At 41.4% G+C, this 19,881-nt stretch overlaps 1 protein-coding gene across 5 annotated transcripts in view; it reads right to left on the reverse strand.

Annotated features, from left to right (window-relative positions):
- The window catches only part of DENND5B (DENN domain containing 5B), a 189,035-nt gene extending 169,755 nt beyond the window's left edge, over positions 1-19,280 (reverse strand). For all 5 annotated transcript variants that reach the window (XR_006204761.1, XM_042946198.1, XM_042946197.1 and 2 more), the window contains exon 1: positions 18,882-19,280. Coding sequence is in view for 4 of the 5 variants with exons in the window: in XM_042946198.1 (XP_042802132.1) it covers positions 18,882-19,002 (121 nt within the window). In the remaining variant the exon portion in view is untranslated. The remainder of the gene's footprint in view (positions 1-18,881) is intronic.
- Between the last annotated feature and the right edge of the window lie 601 nt (positions 19,281-19,881).

Genomic DNA, 19,881 nt, shown 5'->3' on the forward strand with positions numbered 1-19,881 from the left:
ATTTAACATCTCTGAACATGACTGCAAACTAGGGACTGTATCTGACTTGCTTTAAAAAAATTTTTTTAATGTTTATTTATTTTTGAGATAATGCAAGAGACAGATGTGTGCAAGCAGCGGAGGGGCAGACAGAGGGAGACACAGAATCTGAAGCGGGTTCCAGGCTCTGAGCTGTCAGCCCAGAGCCCGACGTGGGGCTCAAACTCACGAACCGTGAGATCATGACCTCAGCTGAAGTCAGACGCTTAAATGACTGAGCCACTCAGGCGCCCCTGACTTGCTTTAAATAAAAAATATAATTTGAGCAATACCTTCATTATTATTATCATCAAATAAAGTGAAGTAAAAAGGCAGTAACATGGGTAAGAGAAATACATCAAAGTTCAAAGAGTATAATCTAAGATTAATAAAAAAAAACATATCGGAACACAAAGAATACCTCTAGAAACATCCACAAAGAAAGTGATAACTATAAGTGTGTCTGGGGAAAGGAACTGGAAGGCTAGGGAAAAGGATGAGATACACTTTTTAATATAATTTTTTTCTACCTTCTGAAAATGATACCACATAAATGTATTATCTATTTTATTTTAAATGGATAAAATTATCTGTCAGTAAAAAAGGACACAACCCCAAGGATTGTCTTGGAACATCTGAAATAGAGTTAGTTCCATCAACCCCTTAAATCTCATCAAAGTATCTGAGGCTTCCTCTAATCAATTATGTTTATGAGGATAATAGCTAATGTTTATGGAGCAATTACATCCAGTCAGGCTCTATAGTAAACACTATATATGCATTATCAGCTAATTGGCACACACAGTTCTAGAGCAGTAACAGATGACCTGGACATTCTAGGTGGGAATGCCTAGAACCCACTATGATGCAAGCACCTGCAATCATTCCAACTGGTTAGATGGTTGTTTGCCGTACAAACTCCAAAATGTTAAAGAGCATATGGTTTACTGCCTCATAGCTGAAGAATACAGATGCATTCCAAATGCGCTGCTAAAACTTGTCACAGAACAAATGTGCATTTTAGCTACAAACTGAAGCATTGCAGAAAAGAAGGTAAATTATTTACTAATTAATGCCCAGCAAATTATCCTAATTCAAAAATAAGTCTCAGCTTGTATCTGGCCAGTTTCTATATTTTTCTTAATTACAGAATTTTTACACTTCGTGTAAATTAACATGCACCCATTCTTGGTTCCTTCAATAAAAGGAAGGGAGGGCGAGAAGAAGGGAGGGAAAGAATTCATGAGTTATGTCTACAAATAGAGGTAAGTGTCATGTTATGGAAAGAACACAGAACTCCTGGTCTGAAGCCTTGAATTCAAGTTCTAGCTCCACCATTTGTTGTACAAATGCCCTTTAACATTTAATCACTACTACCATGGCTAGATGCAAAAAAAAGCAGTTTTAATTCTCCTTCCTGTAAAGGAAAATAAAGTTATACCAGCATTATCACTATCACAAATTCAAAACTGACCTAAACATCCTCTGAGACTTATTTTCTCCTGTGTTCTTCCCTTCTATGAATGGCACTATCATATCCCTGCTGTCTGGGCCCAAAATCTCAGTCATGTGCGTCTCATCTCCCCTTTAACCTCACATACAATAAAGCTGTCACGTCAATTCATCTAATGTTTCTCCTACGTCTTGTATCCATCCTCTCTTCTTTATTCCCACTGCCACTATCCTAATTCAAGCCCTTCCCCTCTAGTTTGTTTTGTAGAACTGTCTTCTACATTTCACAAAATTCCACATCTATTCACAATAAACAAAGTGTATTTGAGGAAACACACCTCAATATAATACAGGCTATTATATAAGAAAAATTCACAGTTAGCATCATACTCAATGGTGGAAAACTAAGAGCTTTTCCTGTAAGACCAGGAACAAGACAAGGATGCCCACTCTCACCACTTTTATTTAGCATAATACTAGAAGTCCTAGCCACAGCAATCAGACAAGAAAAAGACATCCAAATCACTAAAGAAGTTAAACTGTCACTATTTGCAGATGGCATAGGATACACAGAAAATCCTAAAGACTCCAACAAAAAATTATTAGAATAAATGAATTCAGTAAAATTGCAAAATAACAATTTCCTAACTGGTATCTGCACTTTTAGTTTCTCCCCAGTTTAATTCCACTCTACACCCCTCATCCAGAGTAATATTCCTAAAGCACAGCTTTGAGCATGACATTCCCTTTGTTCAAAACCTTTTAGGGGCTCTTTTCTGTCTCTCAAAGGGCATTGTTCATAGTCTGGCATTCAGTCCGGTTGGTTCCTAACAGCCATTTCCCTTCCCCTTCCATTGTGAAGCAGCCCTAGTTTTCATCCTAAACTGGTCTCTAAACAGTCCATTTAATCCCATCTTCCTCACCACACCAATATTTTAAGAATGGGCCTCAGGGAAGTGTCACCTAAAGGGGTCTAATCATAGCAAAGCCCAGATTTTTGTTTCATGATGTGACTGGGGAGCGGAGGAGGAAAGTTAAATCTAAGGAAGGTGTGATGTGCAAATGTGAAGTGTGAAGTACTGTCACCATTTAAAAAAAATTTTTTTTTAGCGTTTGTTTATTTTTGAGATAGAGAGAGACAGAGCATCAGTGGGGGAGGGTCAGAGAGAGAGGGAGACACAGAATCTGAAACAGGCTCTCAGCACAGAGCCTGACACAGGGCTTGAACTCACAGACTACAAGATCATGACCTGAGCTGAAGTCGGACACTTAACCAACTGAGCCACCCAGGCACCCCTACCATTTTATAACCATGAAGGAATGAAGGCACCCTGTAAAGGAAGTCAGCATTGGTGATAGAGCGTAAAGAACTGCAATGAAATGAAGCTAGAGCTCTGTTCAAATTATACCTGAACATCCCACCCCCTAAAAAAACTTATGTGAACCAGCCAAATTCCTTTATTTCTTAGGTCCTCTCTGACCTATAACAAGAAGCATTCTGACAGAAAAATCATCCAAAAGCTAGATTCAGCCTGTCTTCCCAACTCATCTCCCACTCCATGAAATACTTAAAGCAGGCTAATCTACACATCTGTTCTGAGTGACTAACATGTACATTTGGTCCCAGAAACAAAATGTAGGAACACAGATGTGGGAAAAAATAAGCCCCTTCTTCTCCACAGTGCCCCTCTACTTTCTTTAGTTACTATGCTATATGCTCCAAAAATGTTTTCAAGGATCAATGCCAGTCACAGTACTTAAAGCAACTAAAATCCACCTCAATTTGGCTCATCCTAAAAAATAACTAAACAGAAACAAAAATGCAAATAATAACTCTCCAGATAAAAACTAACTAGGGTTCTCTCTCTTTCTTGTGCTTTCTTTTTTGAGTTTTTTTCTTTTTTAGAAGAGTTTGTTTCATTTACTCAAAAAAATTTTAGAATGCACTGTCATTACTGACAGAAGTCCTATTCATAACAGTAAATTGACAGTTTAAAGAAAAAGAGGCAAAAAAATTAAAAAAATAAAGAAAAAGAGGCACATCTGCCCTTGTGTAAGTTCTTCCAATTACTATGATAAATACCCCTCCTTTGCTTTCTTAAGGTCTTCATTTAGTTTAAACATATTTCATATGTTTTTGATGTTTTATATGTTCACGATAAATGGATTTTAGGAGGAAAGTCATTTACAGAAGGGATCTAAAAGCACCAACAGCCAAAACACTGCCAGACAATCAAAGACTGTCGTTGTTCTTATTATTACTCCACTACATGAAAAGAAAAACTGCAGACATTCACTGTGTTCTCTGCAGCTAGTGCCAGCATTAACCATGAAATGTTTACACAGCCTCTACAACGAGGCAGGCAGGGAGCTGTGAGGGATAAGTGTCAAATCTGCTGCTGCTTCTAGATTCAGCCTCCCTAAAATGATTCTCTCCCAGCAACCTGAAGGGAGACAATCAGATTTTCCATCAGAGGTATCTCATACCACCTAAACATATTTCCATTCTGCTATATAACTACAAATAAATCAGATTCCCACTAAGACAAAAATCCAGAGTTTATCTTATCTGTCACTGAACTAACTGCCTCTTTTTCTTATTAGCTTCTTTCCTCTGTCTTCCCATCTCATTTGTCATCGGCACTTTCCCCTTTCTTTTCCATAAAGGAAAAAAAAATAGATTATTTTAGCATTAAACTCCTGGGGTTCAAAGCTACTTTCTTTTCCCATTTCACTTTAATTCCTGGTGGTATAAAGCATTTTGGTTAAAAGAAAGCGTTGTCAAGTACTAAGGATTTAATGTTTATCCCTCAAATTAAACACCTGAGGTAGAGAACTCCATTTCATTTATTTATTCACTCTTTCAATCAATAATTATTTACAGAGATCTTTAAAGATGTCATATACTAAATCAGCTGCAATGACTTCAACCTAAAAAAATGCTACTGTGTTTCTCGGATTATTGCTCAGCTCATTTAGCCACATCACTTCAGTTAAATGGTCACTCTGGCATCTAATTAGTGACCAGAAATCAGAACTTCTATTTTTATTTTAAATTCTACCCCTCTGGGATAACAGGTGTTCATTGTTTTCTTTAATGTAATCCTGTATTCTCTAGTTTTTATTTATTTTTGTTTTTATTGTTCTCATTAAAATGAGCATATATTACTTCTATAATTTAAAAGCCACAACTTTTTAATTTTTTTAAAGGTGTATTTATTTATTTTGAGAGAGAGGGAGTGCGAGTGGGGTAGGGGCAGAGAGAAAAGGAGAAAGAGAATCCCAAGCAGGCTCCATGCTCAGCCTGACATGGGCTTGATCCCACGACTGTGAGATCATGAGTCAAAATCAAGAGTCAGATATTCAACTGACTGAGCGACCCAGGCGCCCTCTAATGCCACAACTTTTTAAAAAGCACTTACTGCCTTTTATTAATTCAAACCAATTATTTTATTTATCTTCACCTCTGGTGGAACATTTCAGTGTGTAAAACAGACATTCCTCAGAAAGTTCTACTAAAATGTCTGAAACAGCAAATGCTTAGTTTTCTGGGTAAACCTAAAGATAGTATGCAAAACAATAATAAAATAGATCATCCCCAACATTTTATTTTTGACACTAATTTTATCCTGTCTAAAAAAGCAAACAAAAAACAAACAAACTTATATGCTCTACCAACAAGTAGCAAAATCAAATGATCTCCTTTTGTCTATCCCTGATGCTCTTCCTACTCTATTTTAGGCATCTAATAAGGTGTCTAAAAAGCATTTAGTATCAAATAAGCAGGTTAAAGGGTTGATTTTCTCTGAAAATATTCAATTTGTTATTCTTGCATGATACCCTCTGAATCCAGATTTTAACTTTTCATTCCAAACAGACAACAATGGGGAGTAAATAGGGTCTCTCTTGGGTTTCCTTATCCTAGAAAGCTGTAATTTTTGGCCTCTCCCTAAATAAGCAACATTACTTTACAAAGTTTTATTCCAAATAAAAAACATATTTAGTCATACACACACCCACAAAACTTCAAAGTTCTATATATTAGAGAATATATAGATACTCTGGAAAATGTTAAGAAAAAAATAGACTTCTTAAAGAAAAAAATTTAAAGAAAAAACGCATGTCTACAACTAAATCTGAATGTTCTCCTCAATTCTAAGAACATCTTTTAAGAAAGCATAAAGGTTTAATGTTGCTGTGTAAGGAAACTTGGGTACATTGAGGAAAAGCTCAAAGGCCCATAATCTCATCACAAAGCAGCAGGGTCAAAAGGCAGAGGTCAGGGAACAGGGGAACAGGGTGAAAAACAGTTCCCACACTTGAGAGGAGACTATATCTCATTTCAGGAGATGGTCAAAAGCTATTCAGTTGTATTTACTAAAATAATACAACCATTTACATTCTCCTTTAAGTCCCAAAGCGAATCTGTATTTCAAAAAGAATTTCTTATTTTTAAAAGCAAGGAATTTAAGAAGTTACTTCTTTCCCCTACATATTAAAAAAGAAAAAAAAACCCAAATCTCTCACACACATACACCAATGCTTCAGCTGTCCATCAAAGACTGACTTTCAGTTAAAAGCTGTCACCTGACGAATTCAACGGAGTTCAATGGGGCAGAGAAATAAATACTAAATGTGCATACATGTCAACAGACATTTCACATCAAGGCCTCTGCCCCCTAATGATTCAACAAAGTATGTCTACTTCTTGTGGTCCTAGGCCACATTCAGAAAAATCTAAATTTTCACTCTTCCAGGGAAGAATGAATGTGATTTTGTTAAACTTTCAGTCAGTGCAGCATTTGTGCTGGAGACTTTATACTGACTCCTCCAGCAGGCTATTAAATCTGAGGGCTCCAAGTTCTAGGACATTTGTCTGGATATCTCTGCACAATTTCTCACACTCTAACCATAAAATCTGTGTTCCAAGTACAAAAGAGAGAGAGAGAGAGAGAGAGAGAGAGAGAGAGAGAGATCAAAAGATCAGGAAAAGAGGACTTTTGGAATAAGAGGTGGGGTTTTCGACGGCCTTCCACCCTCCCATACTCTCTCCCCACTGACCCCTTCCACCAGGGACAAGACAGTTTACAAGTGGTTAGTTTACAAGTGGTTCACAGTACATTGAAGCCCGTCCATCCTTCACTGTGAGGAGTACACAAAATATTACATTTGAGCACACACAGCTTTCTTATATTTATTTTAAATCAAATGGTAGCTAGAACTGCCAATGGAAAAAATAAGCACTGCCAGACAGGAGTGAGAACAACTAAACAAAATAACCTATTTTGGCATACTCACCTCAATGGTACCAATGCTTGTGTTTTAATAAACTGTGAAATCAGTCATTGTTCTTGTGAACAATGGCACAAAGCAAATGAAGTCAAGTTGGAAAGCTCATTTCCCTGGAGCTCAGCCAGAACATTTTAAAAGCCAGACAAAAGTTTATTAAGAAAAAGAATACACTTGAGACAGGAGATGGGGAACATTCTTAAACAATCTGTTATCTTATTACCCCAGCCATTTAAATTTCTTCAAAGGTTAGGGTTAAAGTTGAAGTGAAGAGAAAGTAACCTAGAAAATAAAACAAAACACTGTGGTCCTGGAAGCGAATCATCCATAAACTTTAAGCCTATAACTGGTCCTAAATTTCTGCTGCTCAAATTATTCCAACCCAAGTCTGTAGCTGATTCTCATCAAATTCCATTTGACACGCTAATGCCAAGTCTTGTGACAGGGAAGACTTCCATGTCACGGAATCATACAGGAGTCCAAGATGCTCACTCCCCTTCAAAACAATTCCTGTCTTATCTGCCTAGGAGGTAATAATCCCTCCTTGCTATTTTAGTCCCAAACTACAGCAAAAAGGGAAAAAAAAAAAAAAAGAATGATATAAATTTAGCATACAGAAAGAATACTGTTTAGCAAATTGTCCCTGTTTCCTCAAAGAAGGATGAGAAAAGACAAAGGAAAGAAACTAAAGGTATACTAGAAACAAAGTATTAAACCTGAAAAGCCAGGGGAAATCAGAAACTCTGCCCAGTTTCTGCTGGGATGAAGTAACTGGAAGATCTACTTAGACATTAACAACTCTTCACCAAGATGACACTGGAGATTTTGATCAAAAGAATATTTCTGGGGTGCCTGGGTGGCTCAATCCGTTGAGCGTCTGACTTTGGCTCAGGTCATGATCTCACGGTCTGTGAGTTCAAGCCCCGCGTCAGGCTCTGTGCTGACAGCTCAGAGCCTGGAGCCTGCTTCGGATTCTGTGTCTCCCTCTCTCTTCCCCTCCCCTGCTCATGCTCTGTCTCTCTCTGTCTCAAAAATAAAAAAAAATTAAAAAATTAAAAATTAAAAAAAATTTTTTAAAAACATTAAAATTAAAAAAAAAAAAAGAATATTTCTTCTTCTTCATATAAAGAGACAACCAAAAAAGCAATAGGTAGTGACTTCATAAGGACTAAGGTGAAAGGGCGATCTTTGTAGAAAGGACGGGGGGGGGGGGGGGGGGGGGTGTGCGGGGAAGGTACAAAAAGCCTGGTCTGAGCAAATTTATGCCAAACTGTACAGAAGAATTAAGACTCTCAGAACCTTATGTATCACTTCTACCATGTTTCCTCAAACTATAGAAAAATTCCCTGTGTTAATAAATGACTATAAGAATGTACTGTACTCAGAAAAAAGGACGACAGGAAAGGGCAAGAAAACATGCTCTTCAAAGCAGAAACCCGATTCTCCAGGTTTGACCAGGAGAAAATTACATAAAACAGATGGATTGACATCACAAGGCCTCTGAGATCTAGACAGACTACTGAAAAATATCTTTAAACTGGGTTTCACAGTTTAGACCAATACCGAAGTATTCAGCATGCTGGTCCTCACAGCAGAGCTGAAATTACAAGTATCTAGTAGTCTAGATCAGCCTAAGTGTTGAAAAACATACTCCCATGTATGTCCTCAGATTATGAACAAAAAAAATTTTTTTTAATCTACAGGGAAGGGAAGCAAGTAAGAATACTTTTGTAGTGGTATTCCTAAGAGAGTACGAACATGTGAAAACTATTCACAGCTCATCAGTAACAGTAGCTTAGCAGCAGCATTAACTACACATATTTCCCATTATGTGTTGGCTATACACAATGACTGTCGTGGTGCATAAAATGCCACCTCTTTCTCTTCCAGCCAAAAAAGCACATAAGAATGGAACTGAGAGAGAATGGCGTCATTAGAGGGAAGACCTTGAATCCATTCCACTTATTTTTTTTTCATTCCACTTATTTTTAAACGTATCATTTACAGCCTCAGTATTTCAACTACTGTTAATAATTACTGTGACTCAGCTCAGAAAAGACAGGCCCACTAATATGTCACCACCTAGGAGTTGAGGATAGCTGGTCTAGATGATTTGGAGAAGCAGCAAGGCACAGTGGAAGAGGCATATGCTGGAGTCAGAGAGGCTGGGATACAATCCCAGTTTTTGGTCTCTGGGAGTTTGGGGAACACCTCACTGAACCTCAGCCTCCTCATCTATAAAATGAGGGAAATGATACCTTCAGGTTATCACGAAGACTAAAAATAATGCTTAGAAATCACCAACCACAATTCATGACTCCATAAATGTTAGCTATTTTCATAGCTTCATTGTATAAAGGTGACTTCCTAGAGCGCCTTCTGACTTAATGCTAACACATATCTTTGAAAGTCATTTAGAGAAAACATTATTTCAAAAATAGCTTTGTACCAGTGACATATAGAAGTTTATAAAAAAAAATGTAAGGTATTAACTCAAAATGTTCATGTTAACTAGAACAGTTATAATATTTAATTTAGAATAAAGTTAGTCGAAGTCACGGATTCTTGGAAAAGGCTCAGGGATGTCTAAGAAAGCAACTGCTTCATGTTTTTATCCTCATGATGTGCTATTCCAGCAGCATATAAAATACTTCCACTTTTATTCCTAGAATTCTCACTTCTTAGCTCCTTACACTCATTTTGTTTGAAAAGTAAAGAGGAAAAGACAGTCTTACTGAAAGTTTTTGGTCATTACATGGTGCCATTTCAACAAGTCAAGTCTTAGATGGAACAGAACATTATGCAGGTTACAATAAAGACAAAAACTTTAGAGAAACAAAGAAACTGTCCTGGCTGACCATATCCAAAACTGATATGGGATGCTCGTGAAGAAGGAAACTATGAATGCAATTTCCTAAGATATTCCTCTAAAATCACAATGGAAGCTACAACTGATCTTTAGTACAACCACTTTCTAAAATTTCATAAACACTAGCCACCATTTATGTGCTCATCACCTGGCATTAGTTTTTAAATAAATAAGACATGTTATATGCTTAAAAAACAAAAACGAGCAAAAAAACCTTGCTAATACCTGCATACTTGTTTGTATAAAGCTGTTTTTTAAAAAAAGGTTATTCATTTATTCATCACAGTTTATGTCAAGAGAGAAGTAATAGGCTAACAAATTCTAGGGGCGCCTGGGTAGCTCAGTCAGTTAAGCATCTGACTCTTGATTTCAGCTCAGGTCATGATCTCATGATTTGAGGGACTAAACCCCATACTGGACTCTGTGCTGAAAGCTCAGAGCCTGGAGCCTGCTTGGGATTCTCTCTCCCCTCTCTCTCTGCTCCTCCCCCTGCTTGAGCTCCTTCTCTCTCAAAATAAATAAATACTTTAAAAAAAATTTTTTTGGGGGCGCCTGGGTGGCTTGGTCGGTTAAGCGTCCAACTTCGGCTCAGGTCATGATCTCACGGTCCGTGGGTTCGAGCCCCGCGTCGGGCTCTGTGCTGACAGCTCAGAGCCTGGAGGAGCCTGTTTCAGATTCTGTGTCTCCCTCTCTCTCTGCCCCTCCCCTGTTCATGCTCTGTCTCTCTCTGTCTCAAAAATAAATAAACGTTAAAAAAAAAATTTAAAAAAAATTGTTTTTAATGTTCATTCATTTTCTTGAAAGAGAGAGAGAGAAAGAGACAGAGTGTGAGTGGGGGAGGGGCAGAGAGAGAGAGAGAGAGGGAGACACAGAATCTGAAGCAGGCTTCAGGCTCTGAGCTGTCAGCACAGAGCCCAATGTGGGGCTCGAACTCCCGAACCCCAAGATCATGACCTGAGCTGAAGTCAGATGTTTGACTGAGCCACCCAGGTACCCTAAATAAATATTGTTTAAAAAAGAAGAAACTTTAGTAGCTCACCCCAAAACTGAAAAATACCTTTTTGAAGAATTAATCATGGGGCACCCGGGTGGCTGTCAGTTAAGCATCCAACTTTTCATTTCAGGTTAGGTCATGATCTCACAGTCCTTGAGTTCGAGCCCCAGGTCAGCCTCTGCCCTGACAGCATGGAGCCTGCTTGGGATCCTGTGTCTCCCTCTCTCTCTGCCCCTCCCCGCTCACGCTCTGTCTCTCTTGCTCTCAAAAATAAAAACATCAAAAGGAGAAAGAAGGTGAAGTAAATAAATGCATTTACAATATATTGCCAGGAACCATTAGTGCTATGAGGAAAATAAAGCAGGGTTACTGGCAAGAGTGGGGCAAGCAGGGGAAAGGAGGACACTATCTTATACAGGATGGCCTGAGAAGGCAACTCTGAGGAGGTAATACTTGTGCAGAGACCTGAATGAGGAGAAGCAGCACATCTTGCCAAGATGTCGGGCTACACTGTCCAAGAGGGTAGCCAGCCACTAGTGGCTATTAAACACTTGAAACATGGCTAGTCCAAACTGAGATATGAGGTAAAATATACACTGGATTTTGAGATTTTTAAGATTTAGTAAGAAAAAAAAGAATGTTAAATATCTCAATAATTTTCATGTTGATTATATGCTCAAATAATATCCTAGATAGATAAATAAAATACACCATTAAAATTAATATCACCTGTTTCTTTTTACCTTTTTTTGAATGTGGCTATTAAAAATTTTAAACTACATATGTGTCTCATATTATATTTATAATGGACAATACTGGTCTAGGGGAAGAGGATTCCTGGGAGAGGAGAGAAGATGAACAGGCCATGAGACAAGAACAGCTTGCTGTTTTTAAGGACCTTCAAGAAAAACAACACAGCAGGAAGAATGATCCAGTCAGAAAAAGCTGGAAAGGTAGGTAAAGACCAGATCATGAAGAGCTTTGCAAACCAGGGTGCTGTATATCTGTGTGTCTCCCAAAATTCGTGTGTTGAAATTTAATACCAATGTGATGGTATCTGGAGATGGGGCCTGTGAGAAATGGTTAGGTCATGAGGGTGGAGCCCCCATGAATGGGACTCATGCCCTTATAAAAGAGATCCCAGAGAGCTCTCTCAGCCCTTCCACATAAGAGGGCCATCTATGAACCAGGAAGAGGGCCCTCCCCAGACACAGGATCTGTTAGCACCTTGAACTTGGACTCCCAGCCTCCAGAACTGTGAGATATAAATGTCTGTTATTTACAAGCCACCCAGTCTATAGTATTGTTATAGCAGCCTGAACAAACTGAGACACAGGGTAAAGAGTTTGAATCTTAATCCAAATACAAAGGAAGCTACTGAAGAATTTTAAGCCGAAAAAATTATTCTTAGATCCCACTGCCTATTTTGTGGATAACTGGCAGTGTCACGTATACTACTAGTACAGACTTCTAGAGATTATCTAATACAGTGATTTCAAACAGGGGTCCCTGGCTCCCTAAGAACCAATATAGATAGTAATTGAGAGTCTGTGAACTGATATAATATTTCAAAAAGCTTATTAAGAACTGCACCTTTCCAGGGCGCCTGGGTGGCTCAGTCGGTTAAGCGTCCGCCTTCAGCTCAGGTCACGATCTCACGGTCCGTGAGTTCGAGCCCCGCGTCGGGCTCTGTGCTGATGGCGCCCGCTTCCGATTCTGTGTCTCCCTCTCTCTCTCTGCCCCTCCCCCATTCATGCTCTGTCTCTGTCTCAAAAATAAATAAACGTTAAAAAAAATTAAAAAAAAAACTGCATCTTTCCTATAAAGGGAACTGCATAGACCTTTTTTTCCCTTTCCTTGTGGCTGAAATTTTTAAAATTTTTCTTTAATGTTTATTTTTGAGAGAGAGCACACACACATGCACGTGCAAATGGCAGAGGGGCAGAGAGAGAGGGAGACACAAAATCTGAAGCAGGCTCCAGGCTCTGAGCTGTCAGCACAGAACCCCACGAGGGGATCAAACCCACAAACCGTGAGATCATGACCTGAGCTGAAGTCTGGTGCTTAACCGAATGAGCCACCCAGGCACCCCTGTGGCTGAAATTTTAATTTCTCAATCGGTCCTCATGTGGCATATGTGGTATATATCAGTTCTTGTACACTATGCCATTAAAAAAAATTTTTTTTAATGTTTATTTATTTTTGAGAGAGACAGAGTGGGAGCAGGGGAGGGGCTGAGAGAGAAGGAGACACAGAGAATCCGATGCAGCTCCAGGCTCTGAGCTGTCAGCACAGAGCCCAATGCTGGGCTCAAACTCATGGACCATGAGATCATGACCTGATCTGAAGGCAGTTGCTTCACTGACTATGTGAAGTCTACTCTATGTCATCTAGAATTAATTTTTTTTAAATAGATATATTTAGTTTTTTCACTCAAAAACAAGTTCAGGCTCATGAAAGAGAGGGGTGGTACGTTCAGAAATCAGTCACTTCATTTACCCATTCAAAATAGATGAAAACACTGAAGCCCACAGATGTCCTAAGTATCAGGCCAGGATTGGACTCTGGCTTCTGCCTGTGCATCCAGCTCTAATTATGGTTTCACAAACAATCATACCTTCCTTTGTCCACACTTTTTCGATTGCAGAACCAACAGAAAGAGATCTTGCAAGTCTAAAATACTGCCTCAGCAGAAGGAAGAAAGGTTTTCTCCTCGCCTGGCAACAGCCCACCCAATAAGAGACTGTTACAATTCAGTGACACTGCAAAGCCACCACATTTTGAATTCCCAGTTTACTCCAATGGACTTTGTGTTTATAAGAGGCCCTCCCCGACTCCCCTCTTTCCTTTGTAAAAGAGGAGTACTCTACTTTCTTCTCCAGACTTGCCTATGGTTTTGCTGTGGCTTGCATGTCCTGAATTGCAATTCTCTGCTATTCCTGAATAAACCCATTTTTCCTGGTAAAATAACTTGGCGGCTTTATTTTTAAGATTAATAATGTCAACACAGATAACAACCAAGATACCTCCAATGGTGGTCATATCAGGGCAGCTCTAACCCACCCAAGCCTGTACATGAGGCCATTGCTTTTAAAGTCATACTTTAGCAGTCTTAACTATGACATGTAGTCTGGAATAAAGGCAAGCCTGAAATGCTTGCTAAACTCAAGTCAAGCTCATCTTTTTTCTGAACTTAAATAAAATAACTATGGAGCCTAGTAGTGTACTACAAGAACCAGGCTCTAGTTGTCTGTCTGCTGCCAGTCAAATGTGTTCTTTGAGAGGGTCCTTAATCTCTTAGCCTTGGTTTCTTCCCTGATAAATGATGTCCGAGGTCCCTTCCAGGACTATTATGGCATCATACTGTCAGTCTCAACTAAATTTTGTACAGTTGACCTTTGAACAACACATGATTGAACTGTGAAGGTCCACTTACGTGCAGATTTTAAAAAACAAATACAGCATAGTACTGCAAATGTATTTTCTCTTCCTTACAATAACATTTCTTAATAACATTTTTTCTTTCTTATTTTATTGTTAGAATACACTACATAATATATGTAATGTACAAAATGTGTGTTGACTATGTTATCGGTAAGTTTTCTCGAGTTTTAGAGGAGTCAAAAGATAATATGTGGGTTTTCAACTGTGTAGGGGGGTTCAGCCCTCCTAACCAAGGGTTAACTGTATTTGAATTTAGACCATAGTCTTCACTGCCTCAAAGCTCTTCTGGAAACCACACCCAAGACAACCAAAGCTAAAAATAAATAGAGGCACCAAGGAAGATATCTAAACAAAGGCCTGTGACAGGGATTGCACCCGTCATACTTCAGTATCCCTCAGCAGAACTGAATCTATGCTACCATTGGAATGTTTTATTTTTTTTAACGTTTATTTATTTTTGAGAGAGAGAGAGAGAGCGAGAGAGAGAGCGAGACAGAGAGTGTGAGCAGGGAAGGCGCAGAGAGAGAGGGAGACACAGCATCTGAAACAGGCTCCAGGCTCTGAGCTGTCAGCACAGAGCCCGACGCAGGACTCAAACTCACAGACTGTGAGCTCCTGACCTGAGCCAAAGTTGGACACTCAACCGACTGAGCCACCCAGGCGCCCCACCGCTGAAATGCTTTAAAATATTCTGGTCACCACACAATTTGTGGACTCATATGTAAACTTTATACTCATTCACTTATTAAACACTGTGTATACGGTTCTATGAAAGAGAGAGGGCAAAGACCGTAAGGCCCCTCCGGGGGCTTGCGTATTTATGTTACTCAAATAAAGGTCCTTCATTTTTCTAATTGCCTAAAAGATTTGTTGCTGTAAATCAAGCCATGTAAATTCCTACAGCTAGGTCTTAGAGGGAGTAAGAGACATAAAAGAAAATTTCAAAATGTCGTCTGCCTTCATGTCAACTAATTCTAACAACTTCTATTTACACCTCCTTTCGTCTTATGCAATAACCAATTTGAAATCCTTTTCATATATTTAATACTTAAATAAAATTTAAATATTTCTACTTTAATATCAAAAGGACTTTTTTATGGATACAGTGCATTTTAAAAATATGCAGTGAATAGGAAAAGCACAACAGCTACGATGAGCTAAAGAAAGGACAATAGGAAATACCAGTATATCTGTATGTGTGTATATACGTATATATATAATTATATATATGTGTGTGTGTGTATATGTATATATGTATACACACACATATATATATAAGAAATCTTTCCCACTGTCGGTAAAGCTAACCTTTACTGGGAGGAGTGTCTAAAAATCGATCTAAAGCCCTGATAACTCTATCATAAGGTCTTTATCTATTACTTCATCATATGATTTGTGTTCTTAATTTTATTTCAATGCCCCACCACCTGCAAAGCATGAATCCTAGGGACATGTATATGTTAAGAAAAAAAATCTGTAAAGCAATGAGTAAAATTTATGTTTAATAGAAGTCAACTTAGACCTTCTACAGGCAGGGTGACAACTTGCTAAGAAACAGTGTGATAAAAATAGATCAGTTCCATAAAAGTAAAATAGAAACTTAACTATATTTAACTTTGAAATTAATGCAGCAAAACAGAAAATAACCTCCTGACTAATTTGCCTAACTCACTGGCCTTGTTTCCTCATCCTCAAATGCAGCTCTGTGGAAACAGTCAAGAAGATTGTTAGTTGAGAACATGATACTACCTTCTCTTGTTTACCTCTCATCTTACTGGCCGCACTTTTTGGTTGTTTCCTCTTCATCCTCCTCACCTCTGAATGTTGGAGTATCTCCAGGATTCAGTCCTTGAGCCTCTTCTCTTTTCTATCTATACTCACTCCTTGGGTCATCCAATTTCATGGCTTTCAGCTCATGTCTATATATAAATTTTGACTGCGGGAGAGATGCCTTGCCTACCTGACATCTCCATTTGAATGTCTAATGGGTACCTCAAACTTAACACGTCCAAAACTGAGCTAATCTCCAGCCTGCTTCTCCATCCATCTTTCTATTTCAGTAAATAGAGATGTTTAAAATTGTTTAGGCCAAAAATCTTAGAATCATCTTTGATCTCTTTCTTTGACTATGAATACCATATCCAATTCATCAGCAAGTCCTGCTGGCTCTACCTCCAAAATATATCCAGTTTCTTACCACTTCACTGCTACTGCTTTGATCCAAGCCACCAACACCTCCCACCTCAAATAATGAAAAAGAGCCTCCTAACTGGTCTGCTTCTAACCTTGCCCTTGACATAGTCTAATCAACAAGAGAGCCATCGCAATCCTTTCAGAGAGTGCATCAAATCTTTCCAATCTTATCTTTCCACTGCTCAAAACCTCCTGGTAGTTTTCCATCTCAGAGTAAAAGCTCAACAATTGTCTGTTAGACCCTACACAATCTCCCTACCCTTTCTCTATGATCATATCTACTACTTTCCTCCCCACTTAGCTCCAACCACCCTGGCATCCCTACAGTTACCTGCACAAACTAGGCACTCTCCCACCTCATCTTTGCATGTACTGTCTGCAATGCTGTTCCCCAAGACAATCCTCATGGCTTGCTTCCTCATCTCCCTCATGGCTCTGTTCTAAGATCACCTTTTCTGAGGCCTTCCCTAACCATCTTATTTAAAGTCTGCAACCCCACCATCCCACCATTGTGCTGGCACTACCCTAGTCTCACTTCCCTGCTGTATTTTTCCTCATAGCACTCACTGACATCTGGCACTCTGTATTTTCATTCTTTGTTTACACTAGAATGTAAGCACTATGACGGCAGGGATTTTTGACTGCTTTGTTCATAGCTGTCCCCAGTGCCTATAACACAATCCACACCTTAAGGCTTTCAAAACTATTTGGTGAATGAATCATTGTACTGAAATATTATCAGGCAGAAGTGATTAGTACTTCAAAACGCCAAATATTATGAGGGGCAGAAATCTCAATCATCCACACTCATGAATAATACTCCAAAATGAGAAGCCAGTTGGTGTCTAAAAAATGAATTAAAAATTAATTTTTTACTACTTAATTTTATTAAAGCCGTCTGCACTGTGCCTGAAGAGTCCCAGGCCCCATCTACAGGTGTTTTAGCTTTACTAGGCATATAGATTGGAAACAGATAAGGAAAAAATACAGGCTTTTTCCTTTCATCATCACTACTGACAAAAGGCCTCCAAGTGATCCAGTACCACAAACGATTACGAAGTTTAGGGAAGAAAAGATTCTAGAAAAATAAAATAATCCCTTCAATCCCAAAAGAGGAATCTCTCCAAATCTCTCTGCAGACATGTTTTCTAACTTCATTATCACTTAACAAAGCCATTCTTAATATGTACATGAAATTTTAATTGAAGAAACAACATGACTATATAATTACACATACAGAAAAACCTGGTACTCATCCCTCTTTTCCAAAATATCTTTAACTAAAACTAGACTTAGAGTTTTTGTTGAAAATGTTTTGTTGTGAGCCTGGCTTTAAAAGATACTGTCTTAGCTAAGACACGAGTTGATCAGTAGTGGACCTTACAGCTGAACACTTTTGTCTAGTTTGTTTATTATTTAATACATTGTTCTGAATCCCCTCTCCTACTCCCAAAAAAGTAAAAGAGAAAACAAAAATACACATTAGTGCAATCAATAAGGCATGCTATGTCCAAAGCAAGCTGTTCTGAAAGGCTATGAGCTAAGTGTTTGACACTGACACAGATAAAGTTCAGGCGATAGATGTCACTTGTGTCACCCATTAGCAACAACAACAACAAAAAACCAAGATTTAGATCCCAAGAAGGCAAGCATAAAGGAGCGTGAAAAATGAAATCGGTCATTCCTCCACAGCCTCCTCTCAACACTGCGCACTCATCCCTCCCGCCCCCCCTCAACACAATCATCCTTTAACGGCCCCTTTCCCAGCATCGGTTCCCAGCTCAGCCCTGCACTGCGCCATCAAATAAGTAAAAAGAAGGCAACGGTGCTCCTCCAAGAAAAGCCAGGCAGTAACACACGGTGCACCCAACTGAGGGGAGAATGTCCAACTACTAAACTCAGAAACAGCGTAGGCAGTGTCAACAAAGCGTCGTGCCGAGTCCCGAGCGTCCAAAGGTCCTCGCCAGCTCCCGTGACACTGCCAAATAGACAGGATTCCAAAAGGTGAGTCGACCGTCATCGCAGAACGCGAGGCGGGAAGCGGCGCAGACCCGGCACAGTCAAGGATGTTAAGTCCAACCAGCCTCCTGCCTGCACTCGCCCAGCGGGCCATCACCGCCTCAGTGGACGCGACGCCCGCCGCCCAGCGGTCTCTGTCGCCGCCTCCCCCGAAGGGGTCTGAGCGCCGCGTCACGTGCCAGGGCTGAAACTTCGCAGCCAGGCGGAGGGAGGTAGGATGCACGGGATCGCAGCAAGGCCGGGGAGTTAGTGCGCCCGGTGACTCACCCGCCGCCTCCGCGAGCAGCTGCGGGTGAGGGGGCCTGCGTGCGGGGTGGGGGCCGTGCCCTAGGGGCCGCCCCCGCCCCCGTTATTAATAACCCCGCGCCTGGGAGGCGAAAGCCCTAGGCGAGCGCCCTCAGCAGCAGGACGCCCGCGGGCTCAGCAGCGCACCCTGCACGAGGAATAAATAACAATGTCATTAAATCGCCGCCCGAGCGCCAGTCCGGATGGAGAGCGGGCGCCGCCGGGAGCCGACTTTGTCTAGAACCCGCCTCCCGCGCGTCCCCGCAGCGTCCCTCGCGTCCCTGAGGGGACCCCCGCGCCGCCGCAGCCCGGCCTTACCCGCCAGCTCGTCGGGCTCCAGCCCACTGTCTGCGTCGATCCCGCAGAGCACGAAGTAGTGCGCGAAGCGGCAGGCGGCCGGGGAGGAGCCCGAGCCGGGGCCGGGCGCCGCGCCGCTCATCCCGGCCGAGCTGCTCCTGCCGCTACCGCTGCTGCCGCCGCCGCCGCCGCTCGGGAAGGCTCGCTGCCTAGGCTGCGGTCTCCGCGCGCCTGTCCTAGGGCGACACCGGCGCGCCCATGGCCGCGCAGCCGCCGCTCGTCACCGCAGCCTCGCTCCACGCTCGGCGCCCGAGAAGCGGCCGCGAGCTCGCGCTCAGTCGGTCCCGAAGCCGGTCCAGGGTGGGGGAGGGGCGCGCAGGGGGAGTGTCGGCGTGAGAGGCTCGCGCCGCCGTAGCTGCGCTTGCGAACTGGAAGCCGAGGCGTCTGGCGCCCGCCGGTCAGCTGAGCGGCGTTCTGGCTGTGGGAGCGCGGGGAGGGCGGGGGCGCCGAAGACCTGCGCGTGGGGGGGGAAGGGAAGGAGGGGGGAGCGCGCTCGCGAGGTGCAGGAGCGCGCGCTTCGGCCGTGTGCGCGCGCGCGCCCCGTGGACTCCAAGGGAGCGCTTGGCGCGCGCAGGATTCATGCCCGCCAGCCGGGGCCGCGGCGCTGGGGGCGGCCGCACACACGCCTGCTGGCCTCCGCCCGCCAACTGGAGGGGTTAGCCGCAGAGCAGGATTCTGTCTTCTAAAGGAGATGCTACCTATCCTAATTAAAAAGAAAAAAACAATGCGGCTTTGGGGAAGGTTCCAGCTGGTCTGAGATCATTTCCCACAACGGCCTGGACCATTAACATCTTTTAAACTGCGGCGTGTGCAGATGCCTGTCTCGTTTTAAGACCTTAATCCTTGAATCTTTCCCTCAGCTCTCACCCCATCCACAAGCCATCCTTAGTGAATTGGTGACAACTTAATATCCACAAAGCGTTGAGACTTCTAAAAGGACGATTACCTACTCTCCGCTCCC

The sequence above is a fragment of the Panthera leo genome, chromosome B4 (assembly GCF_018350215.1).
Source record: "Panthera leo isolate Ple1 chromosome B4, P.leo_Ple1_pat1.1, whole genome shotgun sequence".
Taxonomy (NCBI): domain Eukaryota; kingdom Metazoa; phylum Chordata; class Mammalia; order Carnivora; family Felidae; genus Panthera; species Panthera leo.